Below are 23,010 nucleotides of genomic sequence, written 5' to 3'. Positions count from 1 at the left end.
CCCCTCGAGCCCCAAACCGTGTGCGCAAGCATACACACATACACACACAATCACTCCATCCTTCAAAAGATAAAAAAAAATCAAGGAGGGTAAGTGCTTAGAGAAAACAAGAGATTACCAACTTTTTCTTCAACAGGATATGCTGGGGATACTGGGGAAAGATCGATGAGAAACAAAACCACTTAGAAGAGGAACATCTGGGTGTTGAATTCCAGGGAGGGCAGAGGTCATTCACACTGATGTTGTAGTTAAATCAGTAGTAAAAACAAACAAACAAACAAACAAACAAACACAAGGGCAACAGTTCAGGTGAAAAAAGGCCAATCCAGAAGACCAAAGCTAAGCCAATAAAACCCCAAACTGGTAAAGGTCGTTGAACACACTGAAGGTCATTAGGGGGAAAGCAAAGATGGGCTCTGGACCAAAGGAGGAGAGCTGTGCTGGGTGCGGGCGAGGAATCTGGACGTGGTGATGTCGTGGATGCCAGCGGTTTCTAAGGAGACCATTTCTCCACCTCAAATACAAAGTTCAAATAGAAGGGGACCGGGAGGCGGCGACTGACGTGGACATTCGGAAGTAACTGAAGATGTAGGGCCAATCCTGGACAGTGCGTTCTGCGTACAAGTAAAAATGACAGACACAGCAGTTTTGGTGAACAGGAAGTCACCTGTACCCTCCAAGTACATCTCTAATTTGTGCAAAAGGGCCTGCTGCATATGGAGAGAGTAATCCTTGGAAATCGAATGGCCACATCTACTAGTCCCTGTACGGACACAAAAGTCACACGATTAAATGACATCTGGATGATCTGCACCCACATGTAAAACTAAATTTAAAAAAATCAGGAGCTGGGTGGGCTCTGCTCAGTAGCATAACACAGCCCAGCTTTAAAAATGCTCAGCTAAGCAGGCTTGGTGGTGCACCCTTGTAATCCCAGTATTTGGGAGGCTGGGAGAGGAGGATCGCAGTCGAGGCCAGTCTCAGCTACTTAGGCCCTCTGCAACCTGGTTCCAAAATAAGGAATAAAAATAAGGTCTAGGGTATAGCTTTGAGATAGAATGCCCTGGGTTTAATTCCCAGTAAACACACACACACACACACACACACACACACACACACACACACGCGCGCGCGCGCGCGCGCGCGCGCACTCAGCTAGATGTGAAATGAAGACCTAGACGCAAGCCTTCTCCAGCGAACATGAATTACACATGCACTCCGAGGCCCAGAGGCTCAGAGTTAATCCATTAGTCAAACACACTTCCTGGGCAACACCATTCAATCCTAAAACTGCCCTGGGAAAACTGTTGGCAAGTTTTGGATGCACAATCTGACGTTTTCTTTTTGTTCAAAGGCAAGATGTTAGGTTCGCGTGTAGGACAGTCGCAGAGGCCACTGATGCGTTCTCGTGGCCGCCACCTGCCTGTTCCAACCTGGCCTTCCTCACATGCGTGTTTCTTGGGAAGGCGCAGGCAGCTGGCGGGCTGGCACAGGCTCACTAGAGGCAGCGAGTGAGTGCAAGAACGTCAGGGGCTGCAGAGGTTACTGGGAAATTCCTCATGGCCACGCTCACATTGCAAACATACGGAAAGATGGTTTAGGGAAGAAGGGGCTCCCCTAAACCCACCATGCAGCTGGGTTTAGTCTACGACAATTGATCCCAGCTCAGTTCTTTATTTCTGTTCTCGACCAAGAGCAGCGGGGGTTTGCAGCTGGGCTCCAGGCAGGGCACAATGCAGCTTCCTGTCCTTTCCTGGCAATACAGCCACATTCGTCAGGAAAAGAGAGAGAATTCCAACTTCCAGAACTCAACGGTGAGGCCGAAGGAATTCCATGTCTTTAAGTCTTTGACATCCGTAAATTGGGGCTGAGCTATAAACCCTAGGCATGATCATACCGAGTTGGGTTGAACCCGCTTTCTCGTTCTCCTTGCTACATAGTCTTCATTGAAACAGAAACACTTTGCTATTATGTTGGGACAGTGAACGCCTGTCATCCTTTCATTGGGGGGCGATGGTCGATCTTCTCCCACAAACAACTAGAGTCTCACTCAGAAAGGGATCACTCGGGCCGGGCGTGGTGGCGCACGCTTGTAATCCCCGTGCTTGGGAGGCAGAGACAGGAGGATCGCGCAGGTTCGAAGCCAGCTGCGTGCGCTGGCTTAGGAGACCCTGTTTCCAAATAAAAATGTAAAAATAGGTCTGGGAGTGTAGCCCGGAGGTAGAAGGGCTTCCAGCAACCCCAGTACCACCAAAAAAAAAAAAAAGAAAAGAAAAACAAAAGAAAGGGATCACGCGATTTCACGTACGAGTCAAGACGGAACCACACGCTGAACTCCGGAGCAGAAGCTGTGCATTTTAATCGGCTTTGTGCACATGGTTAACATTTGATGCTCCCAGTCCTCACCATGGCTCCTTATGTAGGCCACATCTGCTTAAGAGTTAAAACGGGTGTCCTCCCAGCTAGGGAGAAGATTCCCAAGGGCATTTGTGGGCCGCCTGTCTCGGAATGGCTCTAGAAAAACAGACAGTAAGCAGGACGGAGCTCCAGCTCAAAAGCCAGGCATTAAAAAAAAAAGGAGAGAGAGAGATGGCCAAAAGGGCGAAGACATTTAGGCAAAGGGTCTCAGTCCTTGCGCACGCTTCATGATGGCGACACAGTCTGTCTTCATGTGGCTTTGGTTTACATTTAAAGTGGAAATGACTAACAGGAGATATCGAAAGCCTAGCTTCTTTCGAGAAACAGCACAGCCTCCGATTCTTCTCACACACCATTTTGGACATAAGAAAGCAGCTGGGGATGTAAGAGGCCCTTGTCTCCAAAAGTATGAGCTCGGGTTCTGTAGTTCATCACTCAGAATTGCACAGAAATTCTCCCAGCACTCTCAGCTGGACCTCCTGACCTCTTGATGTTAACCTCACCTACCTCCTGTGGAAGGTAGGACCGTGATCCCCCAAAGGTGTCCGCATCCTCCGCCCCTGCGCGTGTGACTGTTAGGTTACACGGGAAAGGGAGATCAAAGTTTCTAGCCAGCTAACCTAGAACTAGGAAGATTTTTCTGGAGAAATAGGCAGGTCCACCATCATCACAAGTGTCTTTAAATTTAGGAGACAACAGAAAATTAGAGATAGGACAATGGAGATGGGGCCAGACGGATGCTACTTTGCTGGGTTTGGAGATGGAGAAAGAGGCTTGCAAATCAATGTGAGTGTGATATCTAGAAGTTGGGGAAAATAAGATGTCTCGACGAACATTCTCACTGCTGTAATCTAAAAAGCCTGACCACACAATTTAGAGAAAGAAAGATTCATTTGCTCAGAGTTTTCTGGAGATTCTGGGTTTAGTCCACGTGAGGCTAGGGTCTGAGACTCAGGGTGAAGGAGAGCACATGGGCTCCGCTCCTCACTCCACAGAGGCCAGAAGAGAGAGAGAGAGAGAGAGAGAGAGAGAGAGAGAGAGAGAGAGGCAGAGAGAGAGAGGGAGAGAGAGAGAGAGCGCACAAGCCAGGGGGTTCAAAGACAAAAGCACAATCCCTGTGGCCAGACCCCCACGGGTCCACCTTCTGCTATAGCCCATCACAGTTAGAACCTCCATAGTTACAACCTACGCTATGGGAAATCCATCACAATGGATGAGAGTACAATCCTATGACTTAATTCTATCAACTGTGAACCTTAGTACATGAGCTCTTCTGGGGAAAGTCTGTATTTAACCATGACATATGTAAGCAGATTCTCTCCAGAAATCCAGAAAAGAAGGAAGCCTTGCTGGTGGTCCCTGTATTTCAGTCCAGCAAGACTCATGTCTGTCTCCAGGCTCTAGAACTGTACAATTGTAAATTTGCAGTGTTTTAAGTTACTAAGTTTGTTGTAAGTTGTTATAGCAGCAAACGGAAACTAATATATGCTATCAGGAAGCAAAGTATGCTACAACTTCAGAAAAGAATCATGCTTGATTTTCTTTGGCAGTAAAACGTATTCATTTATTTTTATTCTAGTTTAACTCCATATTCTGCTAAAGGGTAATTCATAGAAAACATGGTACAAGATGGCACAGTGTCCTCTGTGTGTGTGTGTGTGTGTGTGTGTGTGCGTGCATGTGTGTGTGCATGTGCAGCTAAGAAGCTAATCTTTTATTTTCTCCTCCCATTTTTACTTCAGAGGGATGTAGTCTTATTGTTAAAAACTCCATCCCTTTCTGCTGGACTTGCATTAATGTGATCTTAAATGTGCTTTTAAAAAAATTTTTCTCCATTCTTTTTCCTTCAAAACATTCCTGCATATTGTAAATGTTTAGATAATGTCCTGTGGTGACCTAAATCTGGAGAATTTTAGCTCCCAAATCATGCAGATGGTTGTACTCTGCCCTCAACATGGTTCAGAAAAGATCTGATAATATTAAACACAATATAACAGTAAACAGCCCTGAACTAGGTGACTATCTCGACTTGGAATAACTAATGTAAGAACAGGGATAGATTTTCTACGCCTTTATGCACCTTTGAGGTTGTTTGTTAATGCACTGTGGACTCAGGATCTTCTCATGGGAAGATTCTCTAGACCTCCTGGAGGACATCTCTAGCTCTTGTTTCAGGGCTGAGGGGTGTAGCTCAGAGGCAGAGCACTTGCCTAGAATATCTGAGACCCTGGGTTCCATCCCTTCCACCTCTAAAAATAGCAATAAAAATAAACTCCACGCATAGAGGTAAATTAGGACGTACACAGCCCCATTTCAATCCCTCTACCCCACATGACTGGGAAGTCACATTTGTCTACCATGGAACAGCGAGTCACCTGACCAGCTGAGAACCCTTGGGTGCTGACCCTGCGAGGAGCAGGAGCAGGGAGGGATGGTCGGACCCCACAAATAAAGTTAACAATAGAACACAATGCTTACCCTCACGTCCTCAGTCACAGTTTTTGGTGTGTGGTTAAACGCATGTGAAGGATCCTTGTTGTACACTTTGAGGAGGGATCTGTCCTGAATGTTCCTGGAATCAAAAATATCAAAAACTATAGCAGATGACAGCAGCCTGACTGTGGCCATTTCCTCGCCTGCCCTCAAGGCCCGGGTAAAAGCGACACGCAGGCAAGCGGGAAGCCGTAAACCAGATGAGAAGTTCTTTCACCATAAAACAGGTAGATAGAAACAAGGAAAAGAAGAAAAATGACTTCGGCTTTTCTCCTTTGCCTCGTTCTACGGGAAAATATTATTCTTTCCCTGTAGCTCTCTATCCATAGAGGCCAGGTAAACAGAACTTTCTTTCAAGATTCAGAGCCTGGAAAACCAATGCTTTCCAAAACAGTAAAACTCCAATATTTATGACACCTTCAAAGAGATTTGGTTAATATTTAAATATTTAATTGTTCACTTTGCCCAAACACCTGCTTTGTTGCTTATCTGATGAATGTGTGCACGCGCGCGCGCACACACACACACACACACACACACACACACATTTTTCTTTCTTTCTTTCTTTCTTTCTTTCTTTTTTTTTTTTTTTTGGTTTGGTCTTTAAACCTGTTAGCAAAAAAAAAAAAAAAAAAAAAAAAAAGGTAAATGCAGTCTAGAAAATAAAGTGCTACAGAGATCAAAATATCCTTACCGTGCCTTTTTTCTCCTTTCATGTTGGGTTTAAAAAATACATTTCTACATACAAACTGAGTTATGGACTTAAAGGAGGCGTAGTAGATAAATTCTTCTCTCCTTCTGAACCCAGCTCTTAGCGCCAGCGAGTCACACTGCGGTGTGAGGCGGGGGTCCCACACCTTGCTCAGAGCCTACCTTGAGATTTTGTGAGAGCCCGTGAATGTCCACAATCCTTCCGCAGCTTAGGAAGGCCGCCCGCGGCCCTGAGCCCCGTCTACACTGGGCCTCCAATGCTGGCGTGTGGAGAGAAAGGTGTGCAGGGAGACACATTCCTTCTTCCAGGTGCAGCCGCACGTTTAATGGGCTGATTGAAATCACTGGGATTATTGGGCGATGCTTTTGTTTTAAATGAAGTGGAGGATTCCCTCCTTTAACTATCTGCCAGTCATTACTTTGAAGTACTGACGAGTCCCAGCTTGCACCTGTGTTGTCCCACATTTCAAAAAGCTCATTAGATGTCTGCTTGAGGGGAAGGCTCAGGCCGGGTTATTAAAAGGGGCTGCGTTAATAAGAAGGGGAGAGCCCCGGAGGTAAGGACTTGGGGATTCACTACGGGAACTTGCCCTTTGGGTACAGGGATAAGTCACTTGTGACAATGAACGGGAATTGAAAAAAAAAACCTCACTTAAATTGCGAAAAAGACGTACAGGGACTCTAAAGGTATTGAAAGTACAAGATCTTGGTTTACGATTAATTTAGAAACATCAACATAAGATGAGCCGACGGGCAAAAGCCCGACTGTGTTCACCGCGGCAATGTTCGCAACAGTTATTCGACCCGAGCTCTCTGCAGCATTTCCCTAAGGAAAATACGCAGGCCACGGTGAAGTCGCCAGGTGCTCGTGACGGCGCTCGCTTCAGAAGAACAAAGAGAAGCGAAATGTGCCTGGCTGAGAGAATTAAAGCCACTGTCCTCAGTTAAAACCTACAGGATACTCTTTTTAAAAAAATTTGTCTTATAGAATGCTCGTGGCACAGATTCCTCCCACCGTTCAAATAAAATAGAATTGAACCATCTCTTGTCTACAAGCAAAAATTTGAATGATTATCTGAGAAGGAAGGAAATATATGTGATCACTTAGCATAAATATTATATCCATCACCAAACACAAATGTTTTCTCTACTTAAACATTTAGGTCCATTTCTCTCCTCTCTCTTCTCTGTTCTCTCTCTCTCTCTCTCTCTCTCTCTCTCTCTCTCTCTCTCTCTCTCTCTCATACTGTAAGTTGAACCCAGAGGCATTCTACCTCCAAAATATACCCACGACTCTATTTTTTTATTTTGAAGCAGGGTCTCACTAAGTTGCTCAGGTTAACCTTGAACCTGTGATTCTTCTGTCTCAAACTCTCAAATACTGGGATTACACATGAATACCACCATGCTTGGCTTTTAGGCCCATTTTTAATATGTAAATCAAAGGAACTAAAAAGCAAAATTATAAATGTGTAAATGCATAACTTTGCACTTAATCATTTTATTTATTTTTATTTATTTATTTATTTATATTTTTTGGTGGTACTGGGGTTCCTGGAAACCCTTCTCTGGGCTACACTCCCAGACCTATTTTTACATTTTTATTTGGAAACAGGGTCTCTTAAGCCAGTGTGCCTGGCTTCGAACCTGCACGATCCTCCTGTCTCCGCCTCCCAAGCACGGGGATTACAAACGTGCGCCACCACGCCCGGCGCACTTAATCATTTTAAATGAGTGTTTTTTAAAAACCAGGCTAGCAGTTTAAGAGTAAAAAAATTAGCATTTTCACAACTACCAACATAAACATACTGAGAATGATCAGTGTCTTTCCAAGAGTGGCTTTTGTCTATTTTATGAACTGGGTCTTCACCGAGGAGGACCAGAACCTTTGTCTTCCTTGTCTTCTTCCCATTTCTCTCTGTGACTATTTTAAAACAGTCCCCAAAAGCACACCAAAGGAATCATATTTTGAGGGAGGCTTGTGGAAGGTGCTACAATGTAACGTTTTCAGGTAATATAGAAGTCTTTGCACAGGCTGCAGGACAGAGCGCTATAATGGTCACAATACCCTCGCCAGGCTTGAGTTCCATAACCAAGAGTGGCTTTGCTTACGTCCACGCTTACTACGACTTTACCCTCAATGCCTTGAACCATAAATGCAAAAATCCAAGATGTCTGCTGTGAAATGGAATGCCCATGGAAAATACCACATGGTACTCCATTACCACGAACCTACTCTTCAAATATAGTGTCATTATTTGGGGATTAAGTTCATGCTTTGAGAATTAAAAAAAAAACGATGGCGGCTTGACTAATAGTTGACTTCCAAAACAAGCAGAAATTTTCTGATACTCGTGAATATTTATTTTATTTTATTTTTTTAGGTGGTACTGGGGTTCCTGGAAGCCCTTCTACCTCCGGGCTACACTCCCAGACCTATTTTATATTTTTGAAACAGGGTCTCTTACGCCAGCCGCGGCTGGCTTCGAACCTGTGCGATCCTCCTGTCTCCGCCTCCCAAGCGCGGGGATGACAAGCGTGCGCCACCACGCCCGGCGTACTCGTGAATATTTAAACGTGTTTTGAGCAGAATGTTAGTGCAACAGATGCAGCAGCTGTGCCTTGGGGCGTGTGTCAGACTTTGAAAGCCCTAAATTACTCCTACACCTTGGCACGATACTAAATATGTCACCTGTGATTCTTGTTAGATATTTATCAGTTTACACTTATTGTACTCTGAAGGCATATATATTTTTTTTAAAAAAGCGGTACTCATTATTTCCATGATGAAGAAACACATGAATTTGCTATCCCCACAGGGCAGGGACTCAGAAGCCCCAAATCCTGCCTGGGATGATTTCACAGACGATGTGGACAGTCAGGTTTGGGGCTGGGCTTGGTGTTTAATTGGCTGTGTGCAGCTAAACAGGACCCTTCACTTTGATGCACCTGAGTTTCGGGTTCCATAAAACGAAAGGGCCGGGTTAGTCACTAAAGAATCTTTTTTGAGTTCTAACATACTTCGAGGCTCTGCTTGGAGCCGCTGGCCTGCGTTGATTTAGATCCTGTTTTTCAGGTTGTCTGGCGGGACAGTTCAAACAGGTCCCTTCTGCTCTGTCGACAGCGCCGCTGCCGTCAACAAGGGCGCTTCTGTTTTCTTGCCACTTGCAAAAGCTTGAGTCCATTTAGCCTAACTTTACAGTCAGTCATCGTGGGGGTCCTGGGGAAGGCCCACCTGGAAAGCGAGTCCCTGGACTACAGGGTGATTTGTAAAGAAACAAGTAAAAATTGAGAATGCTTCTCAGCCACGTTTCTTGGTGGCAAAAGTATTGAGACCACTGCTTTGAGGAGCTTGTTAGCTGTAAGTGGTCACCCAGTAGGATAATTCCCTAAAACATCCGCAGCCTATGGGGGTGAGAGCGCTTCAGAGGGAGGTTACAAAATTCTAGATCTAATACTGCTTTCGACTCTTATCAAGAGCCTCTCTAGCACTTCTCTGGACCTTGGCTTCCCTAACATTCAGATGAAGTGGTAGGTTGTATCATTTCCTGTTTTTTTTTTTTTCCCTTCCCTGATATTAGAAATTGAACCCAAGGAGATTCTACCTCAAAGCTATACCCTTAGCCTTACTTTATTTATTTTTTATTTGGAAACAGAATCTCAGTAAGTTGCTGAGAGCCTTGCTACGTTTCTAAGGAGAGCTTGGAACCTGCAATCCTGCTGTCTCAGCCTCCAAGTACTGGGATTATAGGCAAGTGCCACTAATGCCCAGCCGGATTGGATTTTTTCTAACATTCTTTTTTATATGCTATTGAAAGATCCAATGTAACAAGCAAAGATCCATGCTGAAGTCGTGTGTCCTCAACCTTTTAAATGTCACCTTGCAAATGAACTGTAGAAAGTCAGAGAGGGAACTCACATCTGGGTGAGATAACCCTACCGGTCAGGATCCTGGGTGTGTTTTCTTCACCCTTCTGGGGAAACAGGAGAAGAGCAAGCTCTAGCAATACAACAAGATGGTCAAAAGAGCCTCTAAATACAGGATGGCGGAGGAAAAGAAATGAACTTGTAAATGCAATGTGGAGGACCAAATATATACATACATACATACATGCATACCTGCATACCTACATACCTGAATACCTGCATATCTGCATACCTGCATACATGCATACCTGCATACATGCATACCTGCATACACGCATATATGAATGAGAGACATGACCCCTTACCTGACATCATTCAATTCATAATAGACATTTCTGCTTTCGTCTTTGATGTAAATGGCGACACCGGGCGACTCCAGCATTTTCATGGTGAGCTGCTGGGGAAAGGCACTTACAAAGAGAGCACGGATCGTGTCTGCGCTTGTGATTTCGTTCGGCATCCTGAGCTGTTTGGTTTCATCTCCGTACTGGAGATAGAGAACCCCTGTGTGCAGAAAGAAGCACAGTCATCGGCCGTGGATCAAGACATACAGGGTATGAAGCGTAAGCCCAGCCACATCTGTCCTTCTGCATCTAGAGATGTTCAGGACTGACACGCACGTCACAGGACATATATGTTTGAAGTTTCCAAAGGGACGCGCTCTGTGGTTATCAGGTTAAGGGCCTGCTTTCATTCTCGGAGCCCGGGCAGGTATTAAAAGTGGCTCGTTTTCCAGTTTTAAAACCCAAAGGCCAAGGAGCTAACTGCTGGTAGTAGAAGGCAAAAGCCAAGACTCAGTTCCCTCGGAAGGTCTATTTAGGACTCTGACCCCTTCGGGTTACTTTTTCCGTGCCTTTCGTTCACTAAGAACACAACCATTAGAGCAACGGGTGAGCCACGGCGCTTACGTCGTCGTAGTCCAATCAGAAACATTTCCGGCAGAAATGCTACCCTATTTATGTGGACTTAATACCGAGCTACTCAATGTTTATAACATATGAAATTCTCTGCAAGAGAAAAATGGTACCCCAACATTTCAAAAATAAAATGGAAAAAGTCAGTTAAACAAAGAAAACCATAAGCACCGAATCATAGACTGTTAGACTTCCAGGGCCTGTGGGTGGACCCTAGTGAGTCATATTTCTTAGTACTTAATCACCCTGTAGAGCACAGCTCCTTTCCCATACGGATTCTGGGCTTGGCCATGTGATTTGCTTTGGCCACTGGGACATTAGCAAGGGTGAAATAAAATATAAAGATCTGGCAAGTGTGTGCGCACTACGGTCTGTCCTCTTGGTGAGTCCGGGATGTTTTCTCGCAGAACCCGGCTTCGAGGAGTCCAGCCGAGGCACTCACACGAGGAAGCCACATGCAGAAGAACCGGAGCCTTAATGCCCCTCCAGGTACGCACCCAGCCCACGGCCAGAACCACTGGCCAGCCACGCGGATGAGTGCCCCAGGCCAGCGACGCCAGCGGACGCCCCGCTAGGCACAGCCAAACCGCAAAATCATGAGCGAATATTTCAAGTCAACATGTTTATGGTCATTGTTCTTCAGAGATAGATAACTGAAGCCCGGCGTGGTGGCGCACGCTTGTCATCCCAGCACTGGGGAGGCTGAGACCGGAGGATCGCGGTTCGCGGACAGCCTCAGCTGCTTAGTGAGGCCCTTCGCAACTCAGTGAGACCCTGTTTCAAAATAAAGAATAAAAAATTGGGCAGGAGGTGTAGCTCGGAGGTCAAATGCCTCTGGGTTCCATCCCAGACTCGCAAAATATAAATAAATAAATAAATAAATAAATAGATAGATAACTGAAAGAAACATCTAAAATCTTGAGGCTGAATTTGAGCTGCTTTGGAAGTATCTACTGGGGTGGGCTACCAACCACCACTAGGGTAATGTTTAACAGGAGAGACTAAAGAGGATAGAATGACTTCAAGTGGAACATGGCAGTTCATGGGACGCAAGTATCGACTTCCTCCAGGAATTCCATATGCTGTCAATAAAGAATTTTTTTTAAAAAAAGCACAAATTAGCTGAGCATGGTGGCACATGCCTATTTGGGAGGCTGGGACAGGAGGATCGCAGGTTTGTGGCCAGCCTCAGATATTTAGTGAGCCTCCTCCCAACTTAGTGAGACCCTGTTTCAATATAAAAAAAAAAAAATAAAATAGGGCTGACGGGTATATCACAGAGGTAGAATGTCCCTGGGCTCACTCCCCAGTAACATACATACATGCATGTGTGCACACGCATGCACACGCGCGCACACACACACATGCACGCACACGCACACACACACACACAGTACAAATCAAAGAACTGTAATGGAGTGGGGGTTGGGGGTGAGGTAAATATACCAAATGATGTATGCGTGAATGTTCATACCACTTTGAATCTATGATATATAATTATGTTGTACCAATGAAAGTGTATTTAAAAAAGAATGAGTGAGCCGGGCGTGGTGGCGCACGCTTGTATTCCCAGCATTTGGGAGGCTGAGACAGGAGGATCGTGGTTCGCGGGCAGCCTCAGATACTTAGGTCCTTTGCAACTCAGTGAGACCCTGTTTTAAAATAAAGAATAAAAAATGGGGCTGAGAGTATAGCTCAGAGGTGGAATGCCCCTGGGTTCCATTACCAGTACTGAAAAAAAACTAAAAAAATCTAAAAAAAAGGATAAGAGAACCGTGGCAGACGAGAGGATGCTGGCTCCTGGGTTTTCAAGGGGAGAGGAAGTCAGCATAAAACATTAAAATACGCAGGGCTGCAGAAGCCAGAATATGAGGTGCCGGTCCTTCTGCTGGTAGGAACTTTGAGCGAGTTGAAAGAGGCGGGCTGGCTGAACACAATCCCTCTGAGTGGTACAGCAAGATGTCTATCCCTCCCTTCCCACCCCTCTCAGCCAAAGGCCTTCTCACTGCATCTACATTAGAGGGTAGGGAGTCTGAACCAAAGACCGGCTGCAGGCTGACCACGGCAGGAAGTGCTGGCACAGTGCTCCCCAGCAAGGGCTGGCACCTCTGTCCAGAAACTGAGGACCCCTCTAGGAAAGTCTCGGAGAAGGGACCAGTAGATTTTTAAAGGCAAATTCCAGCTGACATCCTGTAGTGAAACAAAATGCAGACTGCCATAGGTAAAAACTTCCAGTTGGTGGTGTGTGCCTGCAATGCCAGTACTTGGGAGGCTGAGGTAGGAGGATCACAGGTTCGTGACCAGCCTCAGCAACTTGGTGAGACTCCCAGCAACCTAGGGGGACCTGGTTTCAAAACAAAAAATAAAAAGGGCTACAGGTGTAGCTCAGAGGTAGAATGCCCCTGGTTCAATCCCAGTACCCAAAAACAAAAACAAACAAACAACAAATAAAAACTTCTGGCTGGTATGACTTCTGGTTGGTCTCCATCATCCACTGGTGACCTTCCAGGGATTAACAGGCATTGTGTAAAAGCTTCCACCAGGAAAGAAGGCCCAACTAGAGGGGCAACAGAAGCCTAGAACAGACCAGGCGGGCCAGGCGCAGGGGAGCATTTGGAAACAAGAGTGAGCCCAGAGGAGCCTGGAGCAGAAGTGAGATCTCAGTGAAGGAGAAACAGCAGACAGGATCTCAGAAAGGAGAGCTTCCGACCGAGGGACGACGAGAGAGGAAACAACAAAGACACGACAACATTGGGCGCCCATATCCTTAGAAAATAGGATCCGGGTCAAAGACACAAGGAACCAGAGAACATGTTTGCCAAAAATTATTACACATACTTTCTTTTTTTTTTCTTCACTTAATCATGAGATTAAAGATTTTCCAATTACAAGATTGAAGATTCAATCTCCAATCATGAGACCTGAAGACAGAAAAGGTTCCTTACTTGCCAACACCCAGGCCTGTCACTGTGACACTGTAGATGACAAGGGAAAACCAGCCGGGAGTGGCGGCGTCCACCTGTAATCCCAGCACGTGGGAGGCTGAGACAGGAGGATCCCCGGTTCGCGGCCAGCCTCAGCTGCTGAGTGAGGCCCTCCGCAGCTTAGTGGGACTCTGTTTCAAAATTAAGAATAAAAAATAGGACTGGGGTTGCAGAGGGCCTCACTAAATAGTTGAGGTAGGCCAAAAACCTGTGATCCTCCTGTCTCAGCTTCCCAAATACTGGGATTACAAGCATGTATCACCACACCTGGCTCATAATTAATATTTTAATTTTTTAATTATTAATGTTTTTTTTAACTGGTGGTCTTTCTTGCTAGAATGTAAGTTTCACGAAGTCAAGAGTTTTTTTGTTTTGTTTATTTTTTGGTGGTACTGGGGTTCCTGGAAACCCTTCTACCTCTGGGCTACACTCCCAGACCTATTTTATCTTTTTTTTAAAATTTGGAAACAGGGTCTCTTAAGACAGAGAGGTTGGCTTTGAACCTGCGCGATCCTCCTGTTTCCGCCTCCCAAGCGCGGGGATTACAAGCGTGCGCCACCGCGCCCAGCTCAAAACCAAGAGTTTTGAAAAATGTTTTGTGTTGTGCTTTGTACCTGAGGTAGTACCCGCAATGTGGTAAGTTCCCAATAAATATTTGTGACTGGATACATTATTTATTAGTTTTCCAAAAGAGATCTCATGTGTGTGGGGAGGAGGGGTTCTCTCGGAGCTAAAACAGCTTTTGCTTGACGTTGTAAACAGTCTGGTAGCCTTGACTCTGTATACTCCTTAGAGATACATCCTGCAGTGACTGTTTCCTAGGCGGCCTTTTGCATCGGGCCTCAGCAGCTCCACTGCCTCCCTCTGCCCATCCCAGTGCTGGTCCTCGGTTTCCTTGGAGAGTGAGTGCTCCAGAATCCCCATGTGGTCTGCATGCTCCTCAGAGTGCAGGGAAAATCAAGCCTGCCTGATCACAGATTGCGCAATATTTTGCCCCAAATGGGAGGTGTGGTCACCGTCCCGTGGGGCTGCTAATGCTATATCAAAAGGCCAAACCACTCTTGAGGTCTGGACCCCGACTGCGCCTGGGGAGAGGCTTCTAGCAGAACAGCCACTGAGAGCCTGGCTCGGTTCACCACCCCAGCCTCCCTCCCCTCCACCCAAGGCCTGGTTTTCATCCCCACATCTGCATTCTGTACTTGTGTGTGCCTGAAATAGAATTTGTAGGCTCCGGAGTAGAAAAACATCAAAAGGGCCTAAACTCCAGTTACCTCGGGTCCGGCTGGTGTGGCTACCCAAGTCCAGTTACGGAACATGAAAACCAGAGCGGGTGGGAAAGAGGCCTCCACAAACACAGAAGAGTATTTTCACACTCGATTCAGGAAAGGCATTTCAGAATGCTTACAAGAGGAGGAGTTCAGGAGGAATTCTCTTAATGCACAATGGTCTTTTTGTTGGCACAGGGATCAGCTAAAACCCACACAGTTTCTAGAGATTCAGCACGCTCTGCACACATTTCCGCTCTCTTGAGTTACTCCAAAGTCACGGAGGATGTCCGAGGGACTCTGGGTCACAATCTCCCTTCTCATGAAGACGGGAAAAAAGCAAGGGGAGTCCATCTACAGGGTGCCTGCTGGATGTCAGAAACAGGGCACCAGTTCCTGCAATCGGCGCAGCATCTTCTGTGAAGTTACCCACAGATAGGAAAACAGAACTCAGGAGTTCCAGGTAGCTTGTCTAAGCGTCGCAGCTGCTAAGATGGATGTGCGATTCTGTCAATGTGCAGAACCTCAAGAACTCTTTTTAGAAGCATGCCGCTTCCAGAACTCTTCACTGACCCCTGTCTGTCTTCTCTACGCACCCTCTCAGGATGCCTTCGCCGTCCCACACTGACCGAGTGCTGGAGGTTGCTGAGGCATGATGGGGCAGCGAGAGACAATCCACTTGCTGGTGAGATGGTGGGATTTGGGGGCGGCGGAGAGTTCTGAAAGCCACATGAAGGTTCTGAAACGCGCCTCACAGCACTTGGAGTCCTCCTGAGAAACCAGAACACATGGAGTGCTTCTACTCCACTGACTTACTGTGAATCTCTGAATCCATTCCAGAATGTTGGACACCTACAATATTATTCTAGCAAAGCACCCAAAAGTAGTCACAGCACACCCTTGCTATGCCTGCGTATTACTGCCCATCTTCCCAGGACGCCACGGCTACGCCGGGTATCTTATCACACACGTTCACACGGCGTGCTGTGCCACCAGCCTGAGATGAGACGTTGAGCTAAACGTGCTCATCACCTGCGTGAGCAGCCTTCCCCAGCACCTCTCCCTCCCTGCCCATCACGGGCCGAGGGATTGATTTCCCCTCACACGTGTGCTCACATCATGGTTTGTGGAAACGACAAGCGTGACTTTAAATTTTACATTATAATTACCTCTATACACATTAATTCCCCTCGTTAGATGGGAATATGTAATAGAGTTTTAAGAACCCGGTAGATGCCTAAATAGCTTTAGTTAAAATGAGTTCAATTCAGCAAGGCGTGGTGGCACCTGCCTCGCAAGTGCCGGTACTTAGGGAGTTGAGATAGCAGGACCGCAGGTTTGCAGCCAGCCTCAGCGACGTAGGCCCTCCATAACTTAGTGAGACCTGTTTCAAAATAAAGAATAAAAATAGGGATGGGGTGTAGCTCAGAGGTAGAATGACCCAGGTTCAATCCCCAGTATAACACACACACACACACAATCAATCAATCAATTCTCCCTGCAATGTGGTCAAATTAATAGAAGTCTGCTTGCTTTCTAGAATGGCAATACAATTCCACCTAAAAGGCCTCTTCTGCAGGTAGAAGATGTGACAATCCAAGCGAACTCAATTCCTCAGATTCTCCAAATGCAATTTAAGATCATGCAGATTTGCATAATCGATGGCAAACAGCTCGTGCCCTCAATACACAAAAAGCTCTTGTCGTGCTCAAATAAGTTTTCAACTTCAGGAAAATAGTAAATTCAAGTAATAAGATGGCTTTTTACACCTACAAACCCGGCAAGGGTGTTTACAGTAAAATTAGTGTGGACAAAGGCTGGGAAAATGGGTACCCTCATACACCACCGTTGGAAAAGTCAATTGATACACACTTTCTGAAGGTTTTTCTGTCAATACCTCTAAGGCACTTGTAAGAAAACTACACTTTTGTTTGGTTTTAAGACTCCCAAGGAGTCTCTAAGTTCCTCAATACACACGTGGTTTGGGAGTCATTTGACTTCTGCACATTTATACATGAGGCTATCCTTACCAGCGTGCTCTATGAAGCACAATTTGTAAGAATAACACGGTGTGTATGGGGAGGGGGGAGATACATGTCCAACAAGTGGAAATTGATTTCGTAAATCAATTCTTAAGAGAACTGATTAAAACGATTTATTGGAACACTATACTGTAATTAAAAGGAATTCATGATGAACATGGAAATGAGAGAAAAGAATTATCTTCTGTCAAGAAGAGCATCTTAAAAAACAGGAAGGGGCTAGTCTTACAAAATTAATTATCACCGTAACAGCAGTGATGGGGCTGGGTTTCATGGGCGCTTGTTTTGCTTTGCTGTACTGGGGGTTGAACCCAGGGCCTTGCACATGCCAGGCAAGTGCCGCTGAGCTACATCCCTGGGTTTTGAAACTTATAAAAATCTGAGGACCCTAAAAATACAAAATTAGAAACATGAAATGAAGTATGAAGGTAAATACTTATTTACAGGGGCCTGGACTTTGGTAGCTTAATTTCATAGCAAGTCTACCTATTTGATGACGATATACCAAAAAGTTAATGGGGGCCGGGCATGGTGACGCACACTTGTAATCCCCGCGCTTGGGAGGCGGAGACAGGAGGATCGCGCAGTTTCGAAGCCAGCCGTGCTGGTTTAGAGACTTTGTTTCCAAATAAAAATATAAAATAGGTCTGGGAGTGTAGCCCGGAGGTAGGGCTTCCAGGAACCCCAGTACCACCAAAAAAAAAAAAAAAAAAAAATTAATGGGGTTGTTTTAATGTGGTAAGTTTACTCACATTTTTCTTTCATGATTTTAAGTATCTTCTTTTAAAACTAAGTATGCTTTGATTTGATTGTCTTAAAAATCATTTCTAAAAGGACGGGTCAACTGAAAATCTTACTCAGTTCATTGGGTAATTTCTTAAGTCAGAATAGAAGGATCAAGGGAGAATATTCAAATAGAATCTTTTAGTTGAGTTTGAAGAATACAAACCGGCATCTGAATGGAGAAGATATGGTATTTATTACAAGCAAAAGATTCAAGTACAGTTAATATAATAATATATCTTTAAGAGACTGTATGCAAGAGACTGTATCTTATGGGTGTGTATGTGTATGTGTGTGTGTGGTGCTGGGGATGAAACCCAGGGGCCTTCTACCTCCAGGCTATATTCCCAGACCCATTTTATATTTTATTTGGAAACAGGGTCTCATTAAGTTGCTGAGAGCCTCACTAGTAGCTGAGGCTGGCTTCGAACCTGTGCGATCCTCCCGTCTCAGCCTCCCAAGTACTAGGATGAGTAGCATGCACCACCACGCCCGTCCGTCTTATGTTTTCAATCCAAACAAAATTGTAATATACTGAGAGGCACCTTTGAGATCCTGGAGACATGGATCCATCATTTGCCCTACAAGCCTTCTGAGGAGCCAGATCCATGCCAGGAATTGGGGCCGCGGTGGTAACAAAGGACTCATAAGACCTTCCATCTTGGAGACATTTTTCTGGTCACCTACTGTGTTTTAACCCTAGGGTGGTTCCATAAATGACACAATTTTCCTGGCTGTTAACCAGTTGTGTTAACACCAGTTGACATTTACTCAAACACAGTACCAAGTTGAACAAGGCTAGGTGTGTTCCCCCCTAAACTTCCAGGATGCACTCTGCTCTCAGACCCAGAGAGAACGTCCACTCTAAGTCCCTTCTAGGGACCAGCTTTTTAAGCAGGTGATAATCACCTTGTGAGGAAGAAAAAGATAACTGGAGTTGGATTTTCCATGAAGAGGCTGTAAGCTCCATGGAAAGCTCATTATTATGGAATCACTCTACTTGTAGATTTCTCTATGACTTCAGTTAATGAACACTACACCTTTGCTACAGTATGTGAAGAGGAGTAAATCAATCCATTGTTTTCTTGTTTCAATAGACCTGATATTTAAAGACACTGCAAGACTTTGTTAAGTCCTTTAATTAATTTCTCTTCTATCTGTTCCAATGTGGAACTATGGAGACTCCTTGGAAAAATCCCTCCAAGAGTCTTTAGCCAGGACTGAGAAACCCCAGATGGTCACAGTCTTAAGCCGAATTCTAATTATGAATGTGCTTTAGAGTCATTAGTACGGACAACCTGTGTGACCCTCATGGAAGAGGAGTTAAAAGAAATAATTGTGTAGGAAGTTACCGGCGATGGGGTCTTGCCCCACCAACAACCTGACAGACTGCAGCCCCTGGGTGGAGATCCTGCTTGGAGACTCATCCTCAACACGAAGTCTTAGTAATGGCGCTATCAGTGCTTTTCCCCTTAAATTTGTTTTGCTCCAGATTAGCTGGTGCAGTGGGACTCAAGGTGAAATAGCAATCCCACTAGAATGAGCATTCCAAGGGCTATCCCCAAAACGACCTCAAAGGATCAGCTAATGGCCCTATTCTACCTATGCTAAAGGAGGAAGTCTAGGATGCTTCTTTCTAGTACCACGATGCTACTCATTCCCAGTGGGTCTTACGGCCCCTCTCTATGTGGATATTTAGAAACTTGTCTTCAAAGATGCTGTCACAAATCTTCAAGTAACAGTAGATCACGCCGCACACAGACCAAGCCAAGGCTGTGATTTCAAAGGTTTCTCAGCAACGAGGCAGAAAATACTACAAGAACATACTGTGAGTAATAAAATTATGGGTATATTACAACTATGGTTGAGTTCTTCCTTAATTTAGTGAATATCAAGATAAATATCTATCTTTCCCCAAGACTCCGACCCGCAGGGACTCAGAGAACGACACGGACACCTCTTCAGCTGGAACAAGAATCCTCCTTTATTCACGCAACCACCTGCATATATACAGCTCTGAAGGCCCTCCCCCCTGACCTTACAATACAGTTTCCCATTGGCTACTCTACTGATGGCATGATGAACACAGGCATTGGTCACGCACCTGACACATGATCAGTCGCACTGTGCACGTGGCTATCGCCAGCAAACAGAGAGGCGTGTGAGAGGCGTGTGATCTGGCGCCTTGCCACGGCGCCATCTTAAAGATGCTGACCCACCTCGGACCAGCCAAGCGGGCTCTGACAAATATCACCATAAGAATTCATTCTATAAGGCTAGCATAAACCTGGATATTAAACCAAAAATATAATAAGGAGCTTCAAATTCAAAGGTAAAGCTCTTCATAAAATATTAGCAGAGCAAATATGTATAAAATACCTCATGACCACGAAGAGCTTACTGAAGAATGTAAGGACAGCTTAACATTAAAAAGTCCAGTCCTGATATTTTCTGCACTGTGAATAAATGAAAAATCATACACTGATTTTAATAAAGTTAGATAAATGTTAACAAAAATCCAACACCCTCATAATTTTTTAAAAAACAGCAATTTAAGAATCAGGTGAGCGCTAAAGACTAGGAATGGAACCATCATATACCAGCCAAAAGAATTAAAATCAGAATACTAGAGTGATGCATGTAGACTCATGTCTGTAGCAGCACAATTCACAACGGTCAAGTCACAGGAAGTGGCCTCGGCGCCCATCAACAGATGAGCGGAGAAAGACAGCGTGGGATCTACACACATAAGGAAGCTTTACTCAAGCATAAAGAACAACAAGACCATGTCATGTGCAGGAAAATGAACGGAACTAGAGAAAACTATGACGAGTGATAAGCCAGACTCAGAAAGAGAAGGGCCATCCATTTCCTCTCACATGTGGAAGCCGGGAAGAAAATAGGAAGGGCCTCGTAGCAAAGAGTAGAGAGAACAGCGGAGTAAGGGAAGGGAACCGGGGAGGATGACAAGGGGGGAAGAGGTGGCTCAGGGAAAGAAAGGACCCAGAAATGCTGTGAGCATATATGAGTGCACCGCTATCTCACTCTCATGCACAGGGAGGGAAGGATGTGGAGGGAACACACCCAGGGATACTGTATGCATGGATGAGTTTATCTCCTTATATGTTCACTATGTTGTATAATTGCGAGACACCAATAAAAAAGACAAAAAAAAAATGGAGAGCTTTCTTAACTTAATAAAAGGTATTCACCAAAAATCTCAAACAAATTTATTGCTTATAATGATAAAATGTCAGAAGCCTTGTCTTTCAATTCAGACCTTTTGTGAAGACCAGCAGGCACAGCTGGTACAAGAGATAAAAGGTACATGGCTTAGAGGGACACCCGGGATGCTGTTCGCAGAGGATGCAACAGAGATGCTCAAGACAACTGCAACATATTAGGAGAACTCATACGGATTCAATATGACCAGATGATGCAGGAGCAACACAGGAAATCAACAACCCAGACACCAGAAAAAAATCAAATGCAATGAAACACACCATGTATCACAGCAATCTGGCAATTCTGAAGAACAATGGAGTATGGGAGTGCTTGCGCTCCCAGACATCAACACTAGAACAGCGTGGTTTGGGCCTTGGACAAATAGGATTATGGAATAAAACCGAGGGCCCAGAGAAAGGCACATGTTTTATGGGCACTTGATAGATGGCAGAGGGGTGCTACAAATCCACGGGGAGATGACTATTCAACACATACGGTCAGGAAAATTAGTTCTCCATATGGGAAAAGTAAAAATTATACCCTGTTCTTACACCATATGTAAAAGAAGTTTGTGATAGGTCAAAGACCTAGAGGTGAGAAAGTCAGCTATTAATCTTACACACACACACACACACACACACACACACACACACACACACACACACACACATTGCTGTTCCCTAGGTACCGGCATGAGGAAAAAATTTTAAAAGAAACAAAAATCATAAACCAGAGAGGAAAACACTGCATTACTAGCCTATATGAAAATAAATACATTTTGTCTTATAGGAGATAGTCTATATAAGGAAGACAAATCATATCCTAACAAAGAAGACATTTATAACACTTATGCTCTACCCAGGATTTATATTCAGGATAATTATAGGCACTCTACAAATCAATAAGAAAACAGTAAAATAGACAACAGTAACACTGGACATCCCGAAATGGGTATGAATAGGCAATTCAAAGAAGAAACCCCAGTGGCCAATAAACTTTAAAAGTGCTCACTAGTAACTCGAAGTATAATATAAAATGAAAACAATGAAATACTATTTTATACACATCACATGGGCAAGAGGCAGTAAATGGAATCGCTTCAAGGGCTGGCAGGGACCTGAGAAAGCAGAGTCTGGGGTTCACTGCTGGCCAGAGAGTGGATGCGCCCCGTCTCCGTGGGCTCTGGGGAGAGTTCAGGACGCTCAGAGTTGGCCGGGTCTCCAGGCCGTCCGTCACAGGGAGATCTCCGAGTGGGCAAGGCGCCAGGCGCTCGCTGAGCACCATTGACCCTCAATTAGTTCTGAGCGGCTTATTCATAGTGGAACAGTAAGCAGCGGCTGCAATGGATGAAGGAGGGGACCTTCCCACACGGATAAATCCCAAGAACATAAGGCTCCGTGAACAGGCTACCCGCTGTGCATGAGTGCACGGAAAAGTGTGCACGCACCAAAACTGGCGCGGCAGCCATGCCCTCCAACGTCAGCAAGTGGCTGGTTCTAGGAAGAGAGAAGGAGAGGACACGGGATTTTACCATATTTTACTCCTTTAGAAATCTTAAGAGGAGCCGGGCGTGGTGGCACACGCTTGTAACCCCAGCATTGGGGAGGCTGAGACCGGAGGACCGCGGTTCGCGGCCAGCTTCAGCTACTTAGTGAGGCCCTTTGCAACTTAGTGAGACCCGGTATCAAAATAAAGAATAAAAAATAGGCCAGGGGGTGTAGCTTGGAGGTCAAATGCCCCTGGGTTCCATCCCCAGACCTGCAATAATAATAATAATAATAATAATAATAATAATAATAAATAAATCTTAAGAGGAGCCGGGTAGTGGCGCATGCTTGCAATCCAGGACTTGGGAGACTGAGACAGGAGGATCACGTGTTCCTGGTAAGTCTCAGCTACTTAGTGAGGCCTTTTGCAATTAGTGAGACCCTGTTTCAAGTAAGGAATAAAATATAGGGCTGGGAGTGTAGCTCAGAGGTGGAATATCCCTGAGTTTAATACCTAGTACCATAAAAAAATGTTTAAAAGAAAGCTAGGCATGATAGCACATGCCTGTAATTCCAGTATTTGGAAGGATGGGACAGGAGAATCACAGGTTCAAGGCCAACCTGAGCAATTTAGCAAGGTCCTGGGCAACTTGGCAAGACCCTATTTAAAAAAAAAAAATAGGGCTGGGGTAGACCTCAGAGGTAGAAAGACCAGAAATATATAATATATATACACATTTTTTAAAGGGCTGAAACAATTA

General features: G+C 45.1%; 1 protein-coding gene across 3 annotated transcripts in view; it reads right to left on the bottom strand.

Annotated features, from left to right (window-relative positions):
* The window catches only part of KIAA1217, a gene marked incomplete at both ends in the record, with an annotated part of 339,403 nt that overhangs the window by 101,264 nt on the left and 215,129 nt on the right, over nucleotides 1–23,010 (bottom strand). For all 3 annotated transcript variants that reach the window (XM_080717095.1, XM_080717096.1, XM_080717097.1), the window contains 2 exons: nucleotides 4,897–4,990; nucleotides 9,855–10,053. In XM_080717095.1, the coding sequence (XP_080573221.1) occupies nucleotides 4,897–4,990; nucleotides 9,855–10,053 (293 nt within the window). The remainder of the gene's footprint in view (nucleotides 1–4,896; nucleotides 4,991–9,854; nucleotides 10,054–23,010) is intronic.

Source organism: Muscardinus avellanarius (genome assembly GCF_963383645.1).
Source record: "Muscardinus avellanarius genome assembly, chromosome: 20".
Classification (NCBI taxonomy): domain Eukaryota; kingdom Metazoa; phylum Chordata; class Mammalia; order Rodentia; family Gliridae; genus Muscardinus; species Muscardinus avellanarius.
The sequence above is the reverse complement of the archived record's forward strand: the minus strand, read 5'-3'. Positions and strand labels throughout refer to the sequence as shown.